Source organism: Apium graveolens, chromosome 11, assembly GCF_009905375.1.
Source record: "Apium graveolens cultivar Ventura chromosome 11, ASM990537v1, whole genome shotgun sequence".
In the NCBI taxonomy this organism is placed as follows: domain Eukaryota; kingdom Viridiplantae; phylum Streptophyta; class Magnoliopsida; order Apiales; family Apiaceae; genus Apium; species Apium graveolens.
The window spans coordinates 3,259,158-3,281,032 of NC_133657.1; the positions used below are offsets into that span (position 1 = coordinate 3,259,158).

General features: G+C 33.3%; 2 protein-coding genes across 3 annotated transcripts; one reads left to right on the forward strand and one right to left on the reverse strand.

The window, feature by feature from the left end:
- Nucleotides 1–1,440: 1,440 nt before the first annotated feature.
- On the forward strand, nucleotides 1,441–4,694 carry LOC141696952 (transcription factor GTE4-like). 2 transcript variants are annotated; one of them, XM_074501113.1, is made up of 4 exons: nucleotides 1,441–3,680; nucleotides 3,773–3,818; nucleotides 3,912–4,022; nucleotides 4,141–4,694. In XM_074501113.1, exons 1-4 carry the CDS (start codon nucleotides 1,824–1,826, stop codon nucleotides 4,185–4,187), a joined length of 2,061 nt encoding a protein of 686 aa, XP_074357214.1. In that variant the 5' UTR covers nucleotides 1,441–1,823; the 3' UTR covers nucleotides 4,188–4,694. The 2 variants fall into 2 exon arrangements, with proteins under 2 accessions (XP_074357214.1, XP_074357215.1); XM_074501114.1 differs by having other exon boundaries at nucleotides 1,442–3,680; nucleotides 3,915–4,022.
- An 848-nt stretch (nucleotides 4,695–5,542) lies between these two features.
- Nucleotides 5,543–9,133, reverse strand: LOC141697697 (malate dehydrogenase, mitochondrial-like). Its single transcript, XM_074502198.1, has 7 exons — nucleotides 8,745–9,133; nucleotides 8,098–8,271; nucleotides 7,840–8,008; nucleotides 7,692–7,753; nucleotides 7,475–7,599; nucleotides 7,280–7,397; nucleotides 5,543–6,042 (listed from the first exon to the last, which is right to left on the reverse strand). The coding sequence occupies exons 1-7, from the start codon at nucleotides 8,991–8,993 to the stop codon at nucleotides 5,902–5,904; spliced, it is 1,038 nt and encodes a 345-aa protein (XP_074358299.1). The 5' UTR covers nucleotides 8,994–9,133; the 3' UTR covers nucleotides 5,543–5,901.
- Between the last annotated feature and the right edge of the window lie 12,742 nt (nucleotides 9,134–21,875).

Genomic DNA, 21,875 nt, shown 5'->3' on the forward strand with positions numbered 1-21,875 from the left:
TTCACTTGACACTTTGTACTAGTAATAGACACGGTGCGCTTGCAGTTAGATATAAAATAACACATCACGTATTGCCTGGATTATGTATTGAATATTCACAAATACATCGACAAAAATTGTACGATAATCTACATATCCCAAATTTGATATAATATCAATTGAATTTAAGATTTTTGGAAATAAGCGTCATATCTACATATTATGTCGCTCGCTATTGCACTTCATAATAACTTCATTATTACGAGAATTATTAAATTATACCAAAAACAAATATGTGTATACTCGAGGCAGAATGAAAAATATCATATTAATGTGATGTTAACGCATGATAACAAGTAAAACATAACATTTAAAACATTGTTATGCCATAATATATACATTTATAACATTATATATATATGTCTTTTTTCAAGAGAGAACTTTCTTATAAAGAGAACCGTACAAAACTCTTGATTCCATTATAGAATTTTATCAAATTTGTTATTAATGTAGAATAATAATTATATTTAAATATAATAAAAAATTTAACAACTGAAATTTTAAAAAATATATTTTTTAAATTTGATTCTACTATGAAATAATTTTTGATAAATATGAGTTTACTGTGATTCCACTACAGAACCACTTTAAACTATTTCATCAAATTTTAATGATTTTTTAAAGAAAAAAATTGTGCAACTTCGTTTTTAATTTGGTAATTAAAATTTGTAACTATATATGATGAAAAATGAAATAAATTATATATTTATACTTTATTATATAATGGTTCTCTACGGACCTTCTAAGTGAGCCCTTCATGAATTGCCACACATATATATATATATATGATAGCGTATATATAGCATTTTATGAATAATTCTCTTATATAGAGAATTGTGTAGAATCATTATTTAAAAAATATAAAATTTATAATTTATTTCATTTTTCATCATATATAGTTACAAATTTCAGTTACCAAGTTAAAAATCAAATTTACTCAATTGTTTTATTTAATTTTTTTGAAATTAATGAATTTTTTTTAATTGGTTCTATAATAGAATCATAATAAAATCACACTTATCAAAAATTATTCCACTATAGAATAAAATTTAAAATCAATTATGTTTTCAAATTTTTAATTGTTAATTCTTTTTTTATTATAATCAAATATAATTATTATTCTAGATTAGCATCGAATTTTATATTTTTTGAAATAAAATTTTACAATTTATGATAAGATTCTATAACAGAATCAATGATTCTCCACGATTTTTCATATAAAATGGTTCCCTATAGAGTAAAGGCATGTATATATAAAGCGAGACTTGAATCTAAGAATTATCATATTCAAATTCGATTTGATAGCTTTTTATGACATATTTCATTCGAATAAAAAGTACTAAAATCCCCAAAAACAAGTCATCAAGTAGTATCTATAAATACTTGTGACTTATCTGGAAGACAGAACACAAAGAACTCACCAAGATAAACTTCGTGTAAAAACCGACCGCCTTAAAATCACAAGGCGCGTACGATCCCAATCTCTCTATAAATAAGTCTCTTTTCCCCCAAAAATATCCACAACTTCGGATCTGCTTCGCTCTCCCCCAATCCCAAACCCTAATTTACCAGGTTTGTTTTTTCTATAAACCCTAATTCTATTCCAATTAATCCTCTTTATCATGTAAAGTTCACATCTTTATATTCTTAAACACATCTTTATCATACCTTTTTGTGTGATTCGTGTTTAATTTTGTTATTGATAATAAAGACCTAGTTTTTTGATAGTTTAATTTATTGGGGGAAATCTAGGGTTTTTTTTGTTGGGTTTTGTGTATGTATGTATGGCTACGAGTGAATTTCAAGAAAAGAAAAGGTGGGGTGATTTGAGTAAGGTGTATACGCGGAAGAAACGTAATAAGCGTCTCAAGAATTGCGATACGGGTGAGGCTGAGGCTGATACTTCCTCTGCCACACCCGTAAACGAGGCGGTTTCTACTGAGACTGTTACTGATATTACTAATAATCAAGAGAGGGGTGGGTTTGAGAAGGGTGGTGATAGCGTGAGTTTGCGGTTGGACTTGGTTGATAAGGATGGTGATTTGGCGCGGAAGAATTTGTTGAATGTGGTGTCGGATGAGGATCAGGTGCAAGAGGGGGGTGATTTGACGAATAAGGTGCGGGAAGTGGTGAATGGGAATACGGTGATTAATCCTGTTGTAGTTAGGGTTGATGATCGGGTTAGGATTAATTTTGCAGCGGCTAATTCGAGAGATGAGATTTGGGAGTTAAGGAGGAAGTTACTTGATGAGCTTGATCAAGTTAGGGCTATGTCTAAACAGCTTGAAGCTAAACAGGTTGAACTAAGTGGTGTTTATTCTAATACTGCTACTACTGTTGCTGCTGCTGCTGCCTATAGTCTGTCTCAGCATTCGGAGAACAATGAGAAGAGGGAATTTGTTAAGGCAAATCCTGAGGTGGCTTCGGTGCGTAACCTTAAGTTTAAGCCTTTTCGTGCTGCAAGTCTGTCAGGAATGGAGAATAATGGTTTTGCTTCAGTAAGGGAGAATGACAGTTTGATGGGTGGAAGTCAGTTGATGAGAGTGAATTCTGAGTTGGATTCTGTTGTGACTGTTCAAGAATATAGGCCTTTCCGGCAATTAAATATATCTGTGCCGGAGAACAATAATCATAGTCACGGTTTCATTGAATATGAGAAAGAGAAAAGGACTCCAAAAGCTAATCGGTATTATCGGAACTCCGATTTTCTCCTTGCTAAGGATAGATTGCCTCCTGAAACGAACAAAAAAGCGAAATCCAGTGGTCGTAGAAAACATGGCCAACTGGACTATGCATCCAGTATAGATAGATTTTGGAATCAAGCTTTTAAGAATTGCAGCAATTTGCTCCAGAGGTTGATGAAGCACAAACATGGTTGGGTTTTTAATGAACCTGTCAATGCCAGGTTGCTTAATCTACATGATTATCATGATATTATCAAAAATCCAATGGATTTGGGGACTATTAAGAGTAGGCTAGCACACTACTTATACAAGTCCCCCAGGGATTTTGCTGAAGATGTAAGGCTCACCTTTCGTAATGCCAAGACATATAATCCCGTGGGGCATGATGTTCACATTATGGCGGACCAATTATTGGCAATTTTTGAAGAAAGATGGGCTGTTATAGAGAACAAGTATAATCCTGAGATGATCTATGACATGAGTCAATATGGTGGACTGCCAACTCCAATGTCAAGGAAGGTAGTCCAAACTCCTCGCCCCGTACCTATCTTACCAGCAAGGCATTTGGATAGATCCGAGTACATGGCAGAACCTGTTGAATTTAGACCAAAGCCATTTGTTCTTCCTGCCGCTAGGACCCCTGTTCCCAAGAAGCCTAAAGCGAAGGATCTGAATAAGAGGAACATGACGTTTGACGAGAAGAGGAAACTTAGCGTAAACCTTGAAAGCCTACCCGTGGAGAAGCTTGAAAGCGTTGTTCTAATAATTCAGAAGAGAAATTCTGTACTCAAACAACAGGATGATGAAATTGAATTAGATATTGACAGTTTTGATGCAGAAACGCTTTGGGAACTTGATAGGTTTGTTACAAATTACAAGAAGAGTTTGAGCAAGTACAAGAGAAGAGCCGAACTTGCTCAAGCAAGAGCACAGGCTCAAAAAAGTATTCATGCGCCTGTAAGTGCTTTGACTATTAACTCCTGGATTTTATTTATATAAGCCAGATTATATCATAGATTTATGTTCTGTTTTAAAATTAATCATTGCAGAAGCTAGACCCTGCCTATACAGTAGCGGCTGAAGAAAGTAAAACAGGTGACATATTAAAACTGTTGTAGGTTGTCTGCAAGCCAGAAATGCACTGTAGACTTGTTAACATATTTCTTTCCTTCAATTGGTTTTGTTAAGCAGGTGAAAACAGAGTTGCTACCAAATCTCTCGTTCAAGCCGAAAAGCAAGGTGATGACGTCTCAAGTAGTTCTAGCAGCTCTTCTAGCGACTCTGATTCGTCATCAAGTGGTAATTATATATTCATGGTGTTAGTTCATTTTGTTTTATGGTTTGACTTGGTGGCCTTCTTGTTGTGCATTTCTTTTAATACAAACATTGGCTAATTCTCTTCACACTATTTATGCAGATTCAGACAGTGATAGTTCTTCCGCTCAAGGTTCAGATGGAGACTGATCATCTAGGGCTAGAATGGAGTAGAATAAGGAGGGATTTCCTAGTGCCTAGCTGACTGAAGTCATTTGTTTATGGTTCTCTCACTTGACCTTTGCCAGTTTTGTCTTTGAAGAGCATTCATTTCCATTGTATTTTGCTCATAAAGGAGTGTAAATTCTTGACGAGCTAACTGTGGTCCATCTCATGCTTGCTATTAGAAGAACAAGGACAAATAATGAAGAATTGAGCTGGAAAACTATAATGAGTCTGGTTAATCCCTTGCCATTAATGGATAACTTGGTATGAAATTGAAACTGGCCAGTTTTGAAAAAGATCAATTGCCTGTTATCGAAATTGAAATTGTATGACCATATTGTTGTTGCTTGATCAGATTGCTATTGCTGAATCAGATTGCATAAAAAGATTGCTAATAATAATCAGATTTAGATCAGACTTGCCCTTTTGTAATTGGATGTTATAACTTGTAGCATAATTTATGCAATTTTAGTTTTAGCTTTAAACATATAATCTAAGATTTGCTTTATTTCAGTGTAGATGTGGAGTAATATAATATTTTATTGTCTAATTGTTTTACAACCTGCATATAATTCTTTGGTTACCATTAGTCTCCTTGCAGAAAGTATCTTCCAGTTAGATGTTATTATCTCCGTCGTTTCTTCTTTACATTTCTTTTTCACTGCACGGCATTCATGTTAAAGTGTATATAATGTTAAAGCGTATATAAAGTATAGTTTCATAACTCATTATTAAAATTTTCTTTTTCTCAATAAAAATTTAATTGAGAATAATTTTGTTTAAAAATAATAATTTCTGAAACTATACTATATAGGAGTTTTGAAATGTGTGCCGAACCATTAAAGAATTAAGAGGGATGTAAAAAAAATTAGAGGGACATAAATGAAATTTGTTTTGATTGAAATTTGTCTAGATTTTCGCATGCATATTCATGCAATCTGATCTGATACATGCAACTAAAAGCATGTACCTTTGTTTGTATCTAGGGTATGTTTGGTATTGCTGTTGCAGCAGCTTTTCGCTGAAAAGCAGTTAAAAAACTGTTTGGTAAAATTTAAAAGCTGCTTTTCTGAAAAGTGCTTTTGGCTTAAAAGCTGCTGTTAGAGAAAGCAAGTCCCCCATGCTTTTAGAAAAAGCTGATTTTCAGCTGTTACGGGAAGCAGATGCTGATTTCACCATCAAACCTTACCAAAAACATCATTATATTTAATTTTTTGCATCAAAACATATACGAATCAAAAAAATTACCAAACAGTCATCTGATTTTTACAACAGCACTTTTTGCAGCAGCACTTTTTCTAACAGCACAGCAATTTTTAACAGCAATCCCAAACAGAACCTTAGTCTCTAGCAATCAATTTTTTTTTTTACTAAATAGGAAATTACATTCAAGTTTAACATGGCAACAAACAATGTTGGACCACTCTACCAAGCCAATGATGATGATGTGTCCCTACAAGTAAAATACAACCGAGTCAATTTAATTGTTCTTGGAGATGCCTGATGAGAGTCCCAAATCACTACAATTATTTGCAAGTTCTTTCAACTACCTTGGTATCAATGTTGCTAATGAAAAAACTTCCTTGTCCTTGAAGAGGAACATAACAAATATGGTGGGGGTTAAAACTTTGCAAAAATGGAGGTACATATAATAGTGGTGTGGTGGCATGGCAATACTCAAGATACTCGGAGAACTTATTTAACTCTGATTGGCAAACTTAACGCCCTTCTCAATAGAACTTTTAAGCTCGGGCAAAAGAGCTTCTAGTCCTTGCTTTTCATAGTCTGAAAGTGCACCTAACCCAAGGACTTCCTCCACACCATTCTTTCCGAGCCTCACCTGCAGCACAAGACAAAGCACCCATATGAAAACTGCAGGAGTAGAACAATCAATCCATGACAACCAATTTTAGGTGCTTCGTAACAACATTATTCTCCTGTCTGTTTGCAAGAAAAAAAACTCAAGAGTTTGTGCTCAATGTTCACATAAAAATATTTAAAACATACATACAGACATTCTTCTTAATCACTTTTCAATTGATTTTATAGGAGCTATTAGCCTCACATTCCCCTGGGGATTGATTTACTAATGCAGGGTTGTGAGACACGATTACTAGCACATTTTTTGTAGGAGCAAGATTTTGAAAAGTAGCAGTTTCTTTGTAAATTTCAAAGCAGAAATAAAGCGTCAATCAATACAAAAAACTCAGGAAATAATGGTTCGATACTTCGATTTAAATTAACCTTTACAGAAGAAACATAAAAATTACCATTTCTCTCCCACCTAAAATGCACTCATGGGATTTCAACTCTCGGAAACAAAGGATTAACTGCTGAAAATGCATTAGTCCGAGGGGTTTCCAACCATGGAAGGGACAATATTTATTGGTTGCAACACTTTAACAAAGAGAATCAATTTAATTCGATAACATGCGAATATTCAAGTCTTGTAGTAGGCACTATAATACTTATAGAGGAAATAAAATTTTAGTAATAAACCTAACGGACCCGTTAATATTTGGGATTATTATACAGAATCTTCTACATATTTGATAAACTACCGCCCTGCATTTAAAATACGCTAATTACCTCACACTAGATAGGAGTAAGCTATTTACTAATAAAAAAATATAAAATAAATTAATTCTTACTTCCGTTCCTCATCACATGACACGGAAACAAGACATAAAACCAATGTACTTTGGTACACAATACCCAGAGTACAGGAAACGTGACATTACTACCGCATCTGCTAAATATAGTATAACTATAGCAAATAATCAATAATCCTGCTCAAAGTTAAACAGTGCTAATGGAATTAACTTCCAAAAAGAAGCAACTCGAAAAATGATCACTTAGTCATATTATGCAAATAACCAGGTGAAGCCATTGGCCAAACATCAAGAGAAAATAAATTTTTTTTGCAAGATTTCTCTTGATCAACAAAGATAATCAGACTAACAGATCACCACTTACTGATTAGCTTTCTATGAAACAACTTACTAAATTTCCAGTAGATGTGTTCAAGGAAGCTTTTTAAAAAAAAAAAATTGGGACTGAAATGAGATAAGGGTTACCTTAGATGCAAAAAATGGTAGTTCAGTTATGCTTGACTGCACAAATGAACATTCAACAACGTCTGGAACTCCATTAAGTCCTTTCAAACATGCGTCAGCAAATAAAGCTCCAGCATAACTACAGAATCAGAAACAGATATTATATCTTCTATTATATTATTACATCACGAAGAAATCTAACTGAAATCTACTTACGCCATAGAGAGTGTAGCTGAACCCTTTCCAGCCTTAGCTTCCACAACTTCTGTCCCGCCATCTTGTGTACGTTTCGTCAGAGCTGTAAGTACTTCATCAGACAAATTGTTTGCTTGTGGTGTAGCCTAATGGCATTGAAACATAAAAACAAGTGAATAATCAAACAAAACATTGACACTTGGTTTTTTGAAGAAATGAACACCAACAAATCAAGTACCTGTGAAAATAATGGGAGAATAGTTACTCCCGCATGACCACCAACAACTGGCACGTTGACCTCTGCAACAAAGAACCGCAAGTTGAATATCAAATGGAAGCAATTATTTTAGGCCTAACAATCTTCACAAACTTAAAGCAATGGATACCTGCAACATTAACATTGGCTTTTCCGGCATAAAAAGTCTTAGCCCTGACTACATCAAGTGTAGTCACCCCGAAAAGTCTCCTCTCATCATAAGAACCGGCTTTCTTAAACACTTCGGAAGCAATAGGGACAGTGGAATTAACAGGGTTACTTATCATATTGACAAGAGCCTGCAATTAAAAAAGACCAACATAAATTAAGAACAAAAGCAACTTAACATGCCACTAAAACAACCAAAAAAGGGAATTAAAGCACACACATTAGGACAATACTTAGCAATCGCAGTGCATAACCCTTTGACAATACCAGCATTGATGTTAAAGAGATCATCACGAGTCATTCCAGGCTTTCTCGGGACACCAGCAGGAATGATAACAATATCACATCCCTCTAGTGCCGTACCTAGCTGGTCTTCACCCACGTAACCCATAACCTAAAGGAAACAATTCATAGATAACTAAATTATGATCATTATGGATGATTTAAACAATTAATTAAATGCATAAAAAAATATATTCAAAATGCAGACTAAAACCCTAAAAACAAAATGAAATTTCACATAAATACTTATACCATCTATCTACATAAACATAATTGCAAATGTGTGAACATTCACAGAAAGAGAGGGAGAGGGAGAGGGAGAGAGGGAGGGTGGAGAGAGACAGAGAGAGAGGGAGAGAGAAACAGGGAGAGGGAGAGAGAGAGGGAGAGGGAGGGGGAGAGACAGAGAGGGAGAGAGAAACAGGGAGAGAGAGAGATGGAGAAAGGAGGGAGAGAGAGAGAGAGAGGGAGAGAGATGGAGAGAGGAGGGAGAGAGAAACAGGGAGAGAGAGAGTCAGAGAGAGTCAGAGAGATGGAGAGAGGAGGGAGAGAGAGACAGGGAAAGGGAGAGATGGAGAGAGAGACCTGGGATCTGGTGTTGATGTGGCTGACATCGGCGGCGACACCAGGAGTTCCGGCAATATCGTAAAGAGAGAGTTGAGAAACGAGAGGGTTCAGTTTCATAAGAAGCGAAAGCGGCTGACCGATACCGCCGGCAGCACCCAAGACGGCTACTTTACGATGCGGTTTGGACGAGAAGTTACGGGCATTGAGTTGTGAAGCTGAGGAGCTTCTTCCTCTCCTTAGAGATAGTTGTATTGCAGATCTCAACATCCCCCTTGATTTTGTATGTCCTAATTATAAAGATACCCAGAGAGAGATACAATAGTAACCAGCGAGCGAGGGGAGTGAAGAAGAAAAAATAGAAGTTACGGGATACAGTTTAATTTTCAGAGACGGAGGATTATAGGTTTGTTCCGACCAAAATGTCACAATTTCAATAAAAAATGCTCAAAATATTAAAATATTATTTTTAAAAGTTATAGTCCAAAATGTCATTTCAAATACTCAAAATATTAAAATATGATTTTTAAAAATTATAATCCAAAATGTCATCTCAAAACGAGCTAACGCGTAGTGTTTAGAAAATTGGTGTAACTTTACTCTAGTTTAGACTATGTACCGTTAGTGTTGTAGGTTGTTTTTTTTTGTTTTTTTAGCCTTTTATTGTATATTATTTTGTGGCCAAAAAATACTACTTAATGTTATGTGTTTAGTAGTCAGTTTTAAATTAATATTTTAAAATTTAATAGGTACCCTAATTTAACCATTTTTAAATTTTAGGGTTCAATAACCCCCTTTTGGTTTTTAGAAATATTAAAAAAATGAATAAAATACTTATCTAATTTAACAATTTTTAACATTTTAGGGTTCATCAATCCCATTTTGGGTTTTAGAAATATTAAAAAAAAATAAATAAATTTTACATCGATTTAGAGTTTAGGGTTTAGGGTCTAAACACTAATTTAAGCTAGGGTTTAGGAGGCCCTAAACCCCATGAACCAAAAATATAAATTTTAAATTAATATTAAATTTAAAAGTATAACTTAATTTAATAATTTTTAACATTTTAGGGTTTTTTATCGTAGAGAACCCACAACCGCTACCCTTCGGGTGTGTACTGGGTAAACTCCACGGGCACATGCAATAGCATGTAAACAACGTAAATCATGATAAACTGCATTTAAGTGACATGCTTTGGCTCAGGAGGCATAATCATAAATTCTCCTCCCCTTGTGACCAAGAGGATATTTATCCCCTCTTTAACCAACTGAGCTAACATTTGCGGGCACATTTTAGGGTTCACCAATCCTGTTTTAGGTTTTAGAAACAATTTAAATAATTGTTTAGTATTTTGGGAATTAACAATTTTTATTTGAGGTTAAAAATATATATTTTTTAAAATATATATGTGTAAAACGCTAGATGAAGTAGTGATTTGGGGCCAAAACGCTACATGATGTAACGTTTGGAACCAAAACACTACTTAAAGTCATGTTTTGTACATTAAATAAATAAGCACAACACTACTTAAAGTCACGTTTTGTACATTAAAAAAAATTAAGCAAAACGCTACATAGTGTAGCGTTTTGGGCTTCTTGCCTAAACGCTACACAATATACTGTTTTGATGTGACATTTATGGCCATAATTTTCAGAAATGACATTTTAGACCATTTTCACCTCAAAATGATATTTAGGGCCACCACCTGGCACGAAAGGTAAGAAAAAATATGATTTTATAAATAAAAAAGAGTGGGTAAAATATAAGTATCATTTGTAACATTATGCACATTTTCCCTCGGAGACAATCTCCCCTCCAAATTTGATGCTTGGAACAACTTCGAGAAGTAGTTAGTAATAACACCTTGGATATCTTCTTTATATCATTCTATTAATCATTATCATCTTTGATCCTTTTTATCAGAAAATTATTTCTCCTGAATGATGCATACTTGTGGAAAAAATGAGTGTTATGGTATTCATCTTTTAGCCAATGGAATTTTGCTAGTTGTTTCCAGTAACTCTTGCCTCTCCAACAAATTGAGATACTCCCACAATACTGCACTTTATTTCTGAATGCTCAGGTTATCTCTTCGACACTTAATCGATAGAGTAAATGATAAAAAAGATATTTCTTTGTTTCTACCATCACTCTAGCAAGATCACCAATATTGTTCAAATGAGCAAATCTCCAATCTTCTTTTACATTGTCAATCTAGCAATGTCCATGCTCAATAGCAATCTTCTCCGCATAACTAAAATCATCAGGATAAAAATCAACTAATCTCATTAACTTTAATGAGTCAAATGCACCAAATGAATTGCGTGGATCCAAGGCAGCCATACAAGTTAGCAACTCGGAGTTTACCTTATTAAAACGATCATCAAACTCTGCAAGTTGCATATCTACAACAACATTAAAACAATAAAAAGAATAATGATGTTCATACGTAATTCCTTTTTTTTGTCTTCTATTTTTTGGCTTAATGAACAGATCAGCCATATTCAACTTTTCTATGCCACGATTGTCACAAAAAGAAAAGATCTTCTCTAAAAGATTAACACATCCATCAAGTCTAGACTTCTGCAATTACCTTTTAGTTGATTTAACTAATGAAACAGCATTCAAAAAATCTTGATCTTTTCTTTTAAAGTGCTTTTGTCAAAGATTCAGTTAGCCCAGAAATGTGCAACATCAAGTGCAAATAGAATACAAAATCAAAAGATGTAAAATATATTTGAAGACCATTTACTTGACGTCTTTGCACATCTTTTTCACCCACTTCAACGTAATTAAGAACATCCATAACATCTTCATACAAATTAACCAAACACAAAAGTGTTTTGTAATGAGAACTTCATCGTGTGTCTCCAGCTCCATTTAGAGAAGGCTCTTGATTTAATCCACGATCGGTTTCTCTTTCACCACTACCTATCTCTTTGAACAATTTCTCTCTTTGACTATCTCGAATCATACATGTTTGTTTGTAAGAACCACCAGGCACATTTATCAAGACTGATATCATGTCAAAGAAATCTCCAACAACAAAATATTTCTTCGCAGTAGCCACAATAACCAACTGAAATTGGTGAGCAAAATAATGTACATAATATGCCGACCTATTTTCTCTCAAGATTAAGGTTTTTAACCCATCAAACTCACCACGCATATTGCTTGCACCATCATAACCCTGTCATCTAACTCTTTTTAATGTCAAACCAAATTCACTAAGTAAAGAATCAATAGTCAACTTAAGATTCAAAAAAGATGTCTCCTTCACATGAACAAGATCAATAAATCTCTCCTTAATCAAACCACATTTGTTCATTCTTAGAAACATCACTAGACTCATCAACTAATAAAGCAGACACATCATCACCAATTTCCATAAGAATATATTTGAGTATTTCTTGTGCAAAACAATGACATATATCTTTTTGAATCTTTGGAGACACCATTTGATTATTTCCCGAACACTTTTTAGTATAACCTTCCGAACAATTTCACTTTGGTTTTGAGTTTATTTTACTATTTCTAGAAAATGTCCTCTATAAAGAGAGTTTTCAGACTCATCATGACTACGAAAAGCTAATGCACTATTCAACAAACATCTTGACACATCAATTGAAGCATTTAATTGAATCTGGTATTCATTTTTCGAGATATCACTTTGCTTATGTAAAGCAACGACAATATATTGATGTTATCTCATTAGATCATCATAATTTTTAACAGCCTTATCATGGTTACTACCAACATCTCAAATATGAGACTTAAGTCCTTCATGTAATTTATTCTAACTGCTAAAACCTTCCAGTACGAAAGTATCACCCCCCCTTCTTTCCAACTTGATCTTTAAATAAGTAACATGGCAAGCTAAAAAGACTATCGTCTTTTACACTATACTCTAACCAATCAAAGTCTTCATACCATTTAGGACTAAAGCGTCTCAGCTTATCCCCAGCCATCTTTTGTGGATATACAAACCCTGCGGGTCTAGTAGGCCCCCTAAGTATGTATGTTTGTATTATTTCATCTCTTTGATTAGGATGATAATCTAGAATTATTTCCCTATCACAGGGATCCGAAGGAAGTTCTTTCAAATCAATTAGTTTAGGCATCATGGGAGTTGAACTAGATTGAGACACTTTAACATTTCCACTCGAGATAATATTAGTAGCGGTAACAATTGAGATGGCTCCAATGATTTTCTTTTAAAATATCTTTTCATTTTAAATCTGTAAATAATCATCAATATAATTCAACAATTAACATTTATTTATTATCATCAATATTCAAAAATTAAACATAAAATAAAATAAAAAAGAATTAATCATCAATGACAATAAAACTAAATTATGTAGCACATACTAATAGAATATAGGCATACAAAGAAAGAAGAGTTAAAAACTTACAAAATAAGGGAGTGAAAATGATATTTTGTAGACTTGGAAATGATTCTTGAAGTACTAAACAAAGAGCCAGATATGAGGGAATAGGGATGATAGGGCGCCAGATTTTTTTTCACCGAGAGGCGGTAAGTGATTGTGAGATCAGGAAGATAGAGACACACAGTAATGAATTATTGGTTTGACTTGATTTACTAATTTTTCTTTATCTACCGTGTTCAATTATTTGGACTTGTAATGGGCTGATTTCTTTTTTTTACCCCATAGTCTTTTAGATGAATGTTACTGGGTTGGGCTGCTACTACATAGAGTGGGTTCCTATCCAAAATTTAAGTGGTTCCCAATTAAATTTATACTATATTAATGCCCTAAACCCAGAACCAAGTGGTTCCTGGGCACCCTCTTAATACTATGTCGGCCCGCCGCTGCATAAATCCATCCATTAGCAACCGCGGGTGTCTTCTTCCACCTCGTTTCTCATCAACGTACATCAAGTCATTAAAATCCCATGACACATCATGGTAGCATTGAGTTACAAGATAAACCTTGTAAAATATCCTATGATTCCCTCCTTCCTCGCTTTGAAAGACCATAAAAACCAGTATATCTCCACCTCCGCACTTGCTCATTCTCCACTTTAAAATCAATATAATTACATCTTTCATCAATAATTCTAATAATTTTACTATTTTTCAAAAATATCGTTAATCCTCCACTATGACATTGCATATCAATAATCTAATAATGAGACCTAATTGTCTACTTACTTCCTCTACTTTATTATTTACAACTTATATCTCTGGTGAAAATACAAAACTATGACTTATTTGATAGGTAATTTCCTTAAGAAATAAACTATACATGGTTTGGCCAGCTCACGATAGTTCCAGGCTATCATAGTCATTGTACTAGGCAAGCCTGATCCACGGGGTCCCGCTTAAGAAAGTTTTTTGGCTCATTATTCAACTTAAGCCCATAATCTAATTTGTTTTGATTTCCAATATCATCACTTATTTTTGCATGTTAAACCCTTTCTCATTTACGATCGACAACAATTGTTTCCCCTTTTGCGTTTCCTTATTCATTATTTTCTCTCTTGTATGCAAAATATAATTCTTCGTAACAACCCCCTAAATTCTCTCTACAATTTGAATCACCCATTCTCCTCCTAAGTTTTATCTCAGATTTTTATCTACTTCGATAAAATTCTCCTCATATCTCCACCGTGCATGGCCGCTGTTGGCTTGGCACCACCTTCGAATGTCGCTCATACACTACTTCTATCATATACATTACTTAACCATCATGCTCCTGTATTCTTATTACAAGCATTTTGACTAGGTGTTGTAACCACACACCATAAGCTTTATCAAATTCCATCTTTGGATTTGCATATACGAGTGCACAATTTCTTTTTGAATGTCCCATCATACCACAAACTTAGCAGAAAGTACTGAATCTTTCGTATTTAAAAGTAATCCAACTTCATGTTCCTCCATCTCTCTTAATCTTCATTCTTCTCTTGATAGGTATATCTATATCCATTGTCATTCTAATTCATAAACATAATTTGTTTGTCCCAAACTATCGTAGAAGGGGGTTGAATACGAGACTTACAAATTCTTTTCAATTCATTTCAAGTTCTTTGTTCAAAGTAAGGAATAAAAATAGGCACAAAATGATTCAAGGAATATATTAATAATATAAACCTTGAGGTTATTACACTCTAATCAATAATGATGCTACAACAAATTCAACAACATAACGGTATGTTTACAAGCTTAATAAATATGGCCTTCAATAGAGCTCTCGTAAAAATACAGTAGGGTTACTGAGAAGATGAAGTAAATACACTTATGCTTTTTTTGGTGTAGACTTCAAAATCTTTGGACACGTGGCATCGTGTTAGCCAATGATTCTGATTTTGCTTCATTTCTCATACAAGTCGACAATGTTCCTTCTTCAATCTCCACAAATCGACTGCACGAATTTGTACTAGTCGACTTCTTTGATTTTATTAATCTTACCTATGTTCCACTAATCGACAACTTCTTACATTTTACTAATCGACATCACTCTTCTACTAATCGACAATAGAGAGGTCGATTAGTAAAGATCAATACTTGCTTGGTCGATTAGTAAGATTTGGATTTACTAGGACTTAGTCGACTAGTAGATATTAATAACATTGATTATGAGCCTTGGGCTTGATTTCAATTGGCCTTTGCATTTGCCTTGGAACAATTTCCAACCTAGTTCATTTCTTTTTTTCTTCAGTCTTTTCAAACCAAGTCTTGTATTAAACTGAATTCTACTTATTTGAACTTAAAGAACTGTTTCTTGATTTGCTGATATTTAGTGCACTAGTCTGGTTCGCAAATGACTAGCATTGAGCTGATTCTTCTTGTTCTCCTTATTTCATCAGTTAATGTATGCCATATATAGCTTCTTGAGATTAGTCCATGTAAAGCCTGAGATCTTTAATACTATGAATCAGTGCATTTTCTTGTCACTCAGCCTTTTGATCTTTTATTCTTCACGGAAGCTTGAACATATTAATGAACATCTTTCCATAACCCTGTTACAGACTTAGCACGTTAATTTCATATTTTGATTCTTTGTATTTATCCAATCTCCGCCTTCTGGATTCTTGTGCTTCATAATTAATATTATTTACCTGTTTCTTTTTCATGTTGAGTTATATTTCCTCGATTACATATTACATTACATTATGCTTTATATGGTTTCTACATGCCATCAAAGTTTGCAGGATCTGATTTAACAAAAGCCCTACAAAACTTCCAATATTTTGCAATATTTCTTCGATATACAACCTTGTCGAAAATCATACACTTGCACTTAGATATCCATCGAGTTCAAAATTTTCATGTGAGGATCTTCATTCTCTCTTAACTAATGATATACCAATAATTTTTGCACAAACACCCATGGACCTCCATCCAATACTTTCTTTATATCCAAGACATTATAAAACACATGCGAGAAGCGTATCCCCCTAGATCATGAACTTTCATTCCCTCTTTCGGTCGCATTAGTGATGCAAGGACATTTTGCATCGCATTAAAGTTTATGTTCTTCCCCGTAAAAAAATTCCTACTAGCATATATGTGTTTTTGGATTGACGTTATTCTTCTTCCCCATCATAATTCGACCATCATCCTCTTTCTCTAACAGGAACCTTAAATATAGTTTTTCCATGCTATCTCCTAATGACTACATATCTTACTCAATTTGACTAAATATTGAGAGAAAACTAAATTTGGTATAACTGAAAACTTTTAAAAAGAAAACTTATCATAGAGATAAGATAAAACTTGCTAATATGTAACACATTTCCATTTACATTAATTGTTCTGAAAAAAAAAATATTCTTAATTAAGTGAGGCTATAAAAACGGAATTTCGGATTAAAAATTACTTCTGATTAGTTTAAAATTATGATTCATTTTTTCTACTTTCTATATAATATCTCTTAATTTTTAAAGATGAGTATTATTAAAAAAATCCTATTGGCAATTTTGTACTCGTACACATCTGATCATTGATATCGAGTATTCGTGTGAATACCGATAAAACGTAGATCGCGAGAAGCGGGATACGTTAGTGTTACATGTAATTAAGGACCTCCATAAGCCATAGAATCCAAATTGTTAAAGCGTTTGAAGGTAAAACAATCATACTCTGAAATAAATATTATTATTTTTACATGAATTTTGATTTTAAGTTTCAATTCTATTTATTTTAGTTACCGTTTTTCGCTGCATTTATCACCTAAAACCCAACAAAAAAATTGAATTCGTGTAATTTTGAAGGGTAATAATAGTTAACTGCTCCAAGCTGAACATGTCCGAAAAATAAAATCACAAAAATAGATACGAATATATGACTAAAACTGATAAATTAAGTATGGTACATATATCATTATAATTTTATATATATAAAAAGAATGTTATTCTCGCATCAATTTTATAAAATTAAACTTGTTATTTTTTTAATATATAATTAGCTTATAAGGTTAGTGTGATTCATCCATCAAGTTAAAGCAGAGTTGTAAACGAGTCGAGTCGAACTAAACACTGTGAGGCTAGAGTTCAAGTTCGACTAACTAGTTCGGGTTGGAGTTCGAGCTCAAAATCGACATATCCATAAATTTCAAGTAAAAAACTCAGTTGCATCAAAGTTTGATATGTTCGAGTTCGGCTTGAAAGCTTGACTTTACTTTATCAAGTATTGAGAAAAACTCGAATGCAATAAGTTTGGCTCGATGAAATATGTTATATATATATAAATATTAAATATTTATTTAATAATATATAAATAACATATATAAATAGATAAAATTATTAAAAATTTGATTAGACTTGCGAGTCTTGCTAACCAACTAATATGAAGCACGAACTCGAGTTCGGCTCAATTACTATCGAGTTAAAATTGAATATTTTTTTAGCCGAACTCGAGTAACTCATAAACCATCTGGATTATTTACACCCTAGGTTAAAGTAATCATATCAAAAAACAATTATATTTTTAACAACAAAATCATTTTGATGAAGTTAAAATGTGATTTTGTTATCAGTTTCATCTTACACGGATTAAAAGCTTGTATGATGTAATTCTAGTTATGATTGTGCAAGTACTTACTGTTAACCAGATCTTAAAAGTTGAATAAAATACATTGTATGGTCGAGTACAAATAAAAACTAAATAACACTAAATGAAATACAAACAACGCCAATCAGAATAAGTAAACATACAACGCATAATAAGCATAAAAAACCTCAAAACCACTAATAACTTTTCATTAGTATTTTATCATTGAAGTACCAAATCGGAGCTTTCACCTCTAATATGACAATAGAGTAACAACATTAAATCAATATCTTCAATGCAGTTGATTATGCTCCACTAATATTGCGATTATGTGATAGAATTGATATGTGGACTTGTAAATTTATGAGCACTGCAGGGTGGCTTCAATTACTAAAATATATTTCATTTGGTATTCAAAACCATTGGAGCATGTGCTTGTTTTTACCAAAGCCTGTGTTGAAGAGGGTTAAAGCTATTATTTGTAATTTTTTGTGGAGTTGTGAGCATAGTTATTCAGTTTTGCGCAAAGTCTTTTCAGAGGAGTGTTGCATACCAAAGTGTAAAGGTGGATCACACATTCAGGACCTAATAGAAGTCAATAGAGCAGTTGTGTTTTATCAACTTTGGATTGTGATTCAATAAGATTCTCAGTCCCTTTGGGTGAAGTAGTTTTATGGCTACTTTCTTCGTGAAAAGCCTTTCTAGACGACTGTAATCCTCATAACCTTGGGGGCTAGACAAATTCTTAATGCAAGATCAGATGACATTGTGTAACTAAATTACAAGGTAGGACTGAACTCCAAGTTTTTTCCCTGGCATGATCAATGAAAAATGGCATCTAATCAAATTTTTGGGGGATATAATAGTCTTAGTCATGGAAACAACATCTCTTATTCAAGTTAAAGCAGTCATTGGAGACTATAGGTGTCGAGAATTTGATTTCAATCATGTTCTAGCTATTGAAACTCGTCATCTTGCTACCCTACCCATTTTAGGGCGTGACAGTATTAATTAAGATGATTTTAATTCTCGTCTAGTTTGTTCCTCATTAGTTTTTCTGGTCTTTGCATATGGCTCGTACTCCACCAGCTAGGATCAATTACATTTGGCATCAAGTAGCTATCCGTCTGTGTGCTTTCAGTTTGTAGTTAATGCTGAAAAATAGAATACTCACGAAAGATAATAAGTTAAATTCAACATGTTAATATATGGTTCTAAAAATGCTCATACACTTCCATTTTTCTAGTAGATCTACAATGACCTATTACGAGAAATTAGAATGACTGGAAGGATGACTTTGGGCAATGTCACAAAGCTAGAAAGAATATGTGCATATCTAGTGTATTAAGTGGTATTTTATTTGATATAGAAGGAAAGGAATTTCCTAATTCATGAGCTGAGTGGCAGGAAAAAGAATTCTATGGTAGAGGAAAATTGCATATGTACTCTCTTTATAAAAAAGGTGTAGAAAACATTAGTTTAAATACTAGATTGTACTAGGTGATCTAATATGATTCAGTTGCTAGTTTTAACTTTTTTACGGGGTATGCCTTTAAGAGCATCTGCAACGCGAACAACCTACTTCCCTCTTTATAAGACCCCACTTGATGCCACGTAGATTGTAAATGGGCTAGAAAAAATTTGGTCATCCTCGTCCAATGCTACCAGCCTAATACCATCTTTTACAGGACCTACATTTTAATAAATATACAAATATATGGGTAAAGTAACAGAGATTGCTGGATAACGTACAACAAAAAATATAAAAAAATCAAGTTGGCCCTGCCCACTTTGGTGACCAATCCCAACTTATATAGCTTCCCTCCAATACAAAAATAAATAAATTGATGAGTCCAATTTTATTTTACAAGTCCCAATGCATTAAATGGGCATGCATTGAAGGTGCTCTTAGGGTCGTTCCTAAGTCCAGGGTGACAAAAAAGGCCCCTAAACATGTTGCTCTGGTTATTGATATAAATTATTACGTCGAAATACATAATAATCGTTAAACAACTAATGTAAAAGATAATTTTCTTAAAAATAATTCGATGCAAAATTGTTAATAATAGTATATATCAATGTTCGCCTACATATATTTATCACAGAATTATATTGTAACATTTGGATTTTAAAATTTAGCAAACTGAACAACCTCAAACGCATAAACAAGATCACCATTTTAATAGATTTACAAAACTAACAATTATTGGTCAAAAAAAATTATTCCAACTATCTTAAACTATAAAAATATATAATATAATTTTCTAAAAATTGGGCCTTCTAAAGTTTGTTGCCCTAAGCGGTCGCCCTCGCTTCAAGACCGACCTCGTTACTGTCTTGGTTTTCTTATGAGAAATAAAATTTAATTAGCAAAAAAAATGAAAACATCAACCAATGCTACTTAAAGAGTCTTCAGTAATTATAAAAGTGATACATCGGTACAAAATCAAGCTAATTTTTCCATTTGAAAGTTCATACTTCTTTAAAAAGGTAAATTCTATCGAGTTTCTAATGACGATAAATACTACATAGTTAAAAGAGTAAAAGATCAGATTTATAATGCAAATTTAACAGAAACATTATTGAATATCTAGCTTTATAGTGCAAATTATCAATATCTCGATTTTTATACCATTAGAATCATGTACTTGCAAAATGGAGGTTATGTAAATAAATGCGTTAAGACATATTTACAAGTTAAAATCCTCCACCATAAAGTATATAAACATACCTCGACCTTCATAAGTTTCTATCAGATCGACTAGCAAAGTTTGTATTAGTTTAAACACATATAAAACATGTTAAAATTTTCATTCAATCAAAGAATTTTCTTCACTTTGTTGCTCCTAGCTTGCAGTATGTTCTCCTTTTCTTCAAATATTTACAATTTTTACAGAATTAAACTCTAATAATATTGTGATAATTATTTATTCAGGTTCTATACAGATTGAAAAGGCAAGTGGACAACCGAGATGCAAAACTACTGCCGATTGCCTTAATCAAGTATTGCCTTGCGATTTTGTTGCTTGCGACCAGGGTGTATGTGTATGTGATACTGTAACTACAAATTTTCCGGTTCTTGAAGGACAAAGACCATAGAAGTTATTGTCGCAAATAATCGTGTGCACACTGGGATGATGGTGAATATTTGTGTGATTATTAATATGTAATTCAAATGCAATTTAAATAACTTATATGATAATTATAATAATGAGAATTACAGATTTGGTTTTGCCAATGTAATTTTTCTTTTTGAATAATTTGGCTTAATGTGATTAGCTATTCTGACAAATATCGGGTGTAAACGAGAATCGAAGCCAGTGCCTAGCGCTGAGACGACAATAAATAATCCCTTATCACTTGAACCCATTTACTAATTTATGCTTATGGATTTATTTAAAATGTACACGCTAAGCAGCAAAAGAGAGTTGATATTAGAGTCTAGAAAATTATCATAAATTAGGCTGACTTTGCTTGAGGGAGAAATTTGATGATAAATTTTTGTGCAACCATATAATAGGTTAGCTGATATCAAAAACCTTATTATAAAAATTATTGTTAAGAACTAACTAACCAATCTTGGAGCTGCCTAGAAAAAGTAATGTATATCAATATCATTCTCCGAATCTCTGGACATGAGATCCTGGGCCTAGGAAACTATTAAAGATATAAACGAGTATAAGAAGTATCACGAATGTGATTGAGTGGGTAGCTGAACTTAACCAAATTTACACAAGTCGTGCATATATTTTTCATTTCTTGTCAAAATACGACTCTAAATCCTAACAAATAGTATAATTTTTCCAGAGTAAGGAACTAATACAGAAGTAAGTGGTTAAGCTTATTCCCTTTCTCCTTCGCCCACGTCAAAAATTAAAGAAAAAAGTAGAATTTTAAATAGACCGGTTCATTACGCTGATAAACATTCCCATGCCCGTCTTACAAAGAAATTTTTAACCTCATAGTCGCCTCATTTTTTGCAAGAATTCTACTTTTATCTCCATTATCACTCCACAGTGCAAGATTCAGTCTTATCTGACCATAGCGGAGATTCACGAAGTAGTATTGCGTTATTTACCGGTGAGTGGTATTATTGGACTGATCTTTTGGTGGGAAATGTTCTTCATTTTAGA

Coding starts and splice junctions, on each gene's coding strand:
- LOC141696952 (XM_074501113.1), top strand. CDS start 1,824: ATGGCTACGAGTGAATTTCAAGAAAAGAAAAGGTGGGGTGATTTGAGT. Junction 3,681..3,772: donor AAAAAAGTATTCATGCGCCT/GTAAGTGCTTTG, acceptor TAATCATTGCAG/AAGCTAGACCCTGCCTATAC. Junction 3,819..3,911: donor GGCTGAAGAAAGTAAAACAG/GTGACATATTAA, acceptor GGTTTTGTTAAG/CAGGTGAAAACAGAGTTGCT.
- LOC141697697 (XM_074502198.1), bottom strand. CDS start 8,993: ATGTTGAGATCTGCAATACAACTATCTCTAAGGAGAGGAAGAAGCTCC. Junction 7,754..7,839: donor AGCCAATGTTAATGTTGCAG/GTATCCATTGCT, acceptor TCTTTGTTGCAG/AGGTCAACGTGCCAGTTGTT. Junction 6,043..7,279: donor TACCATTTTTTGCATCTAAG/GTAACCCTTATC, acceptor CTTGTGCTGCAG/GTGAGGCTCGGAAAGAATGG.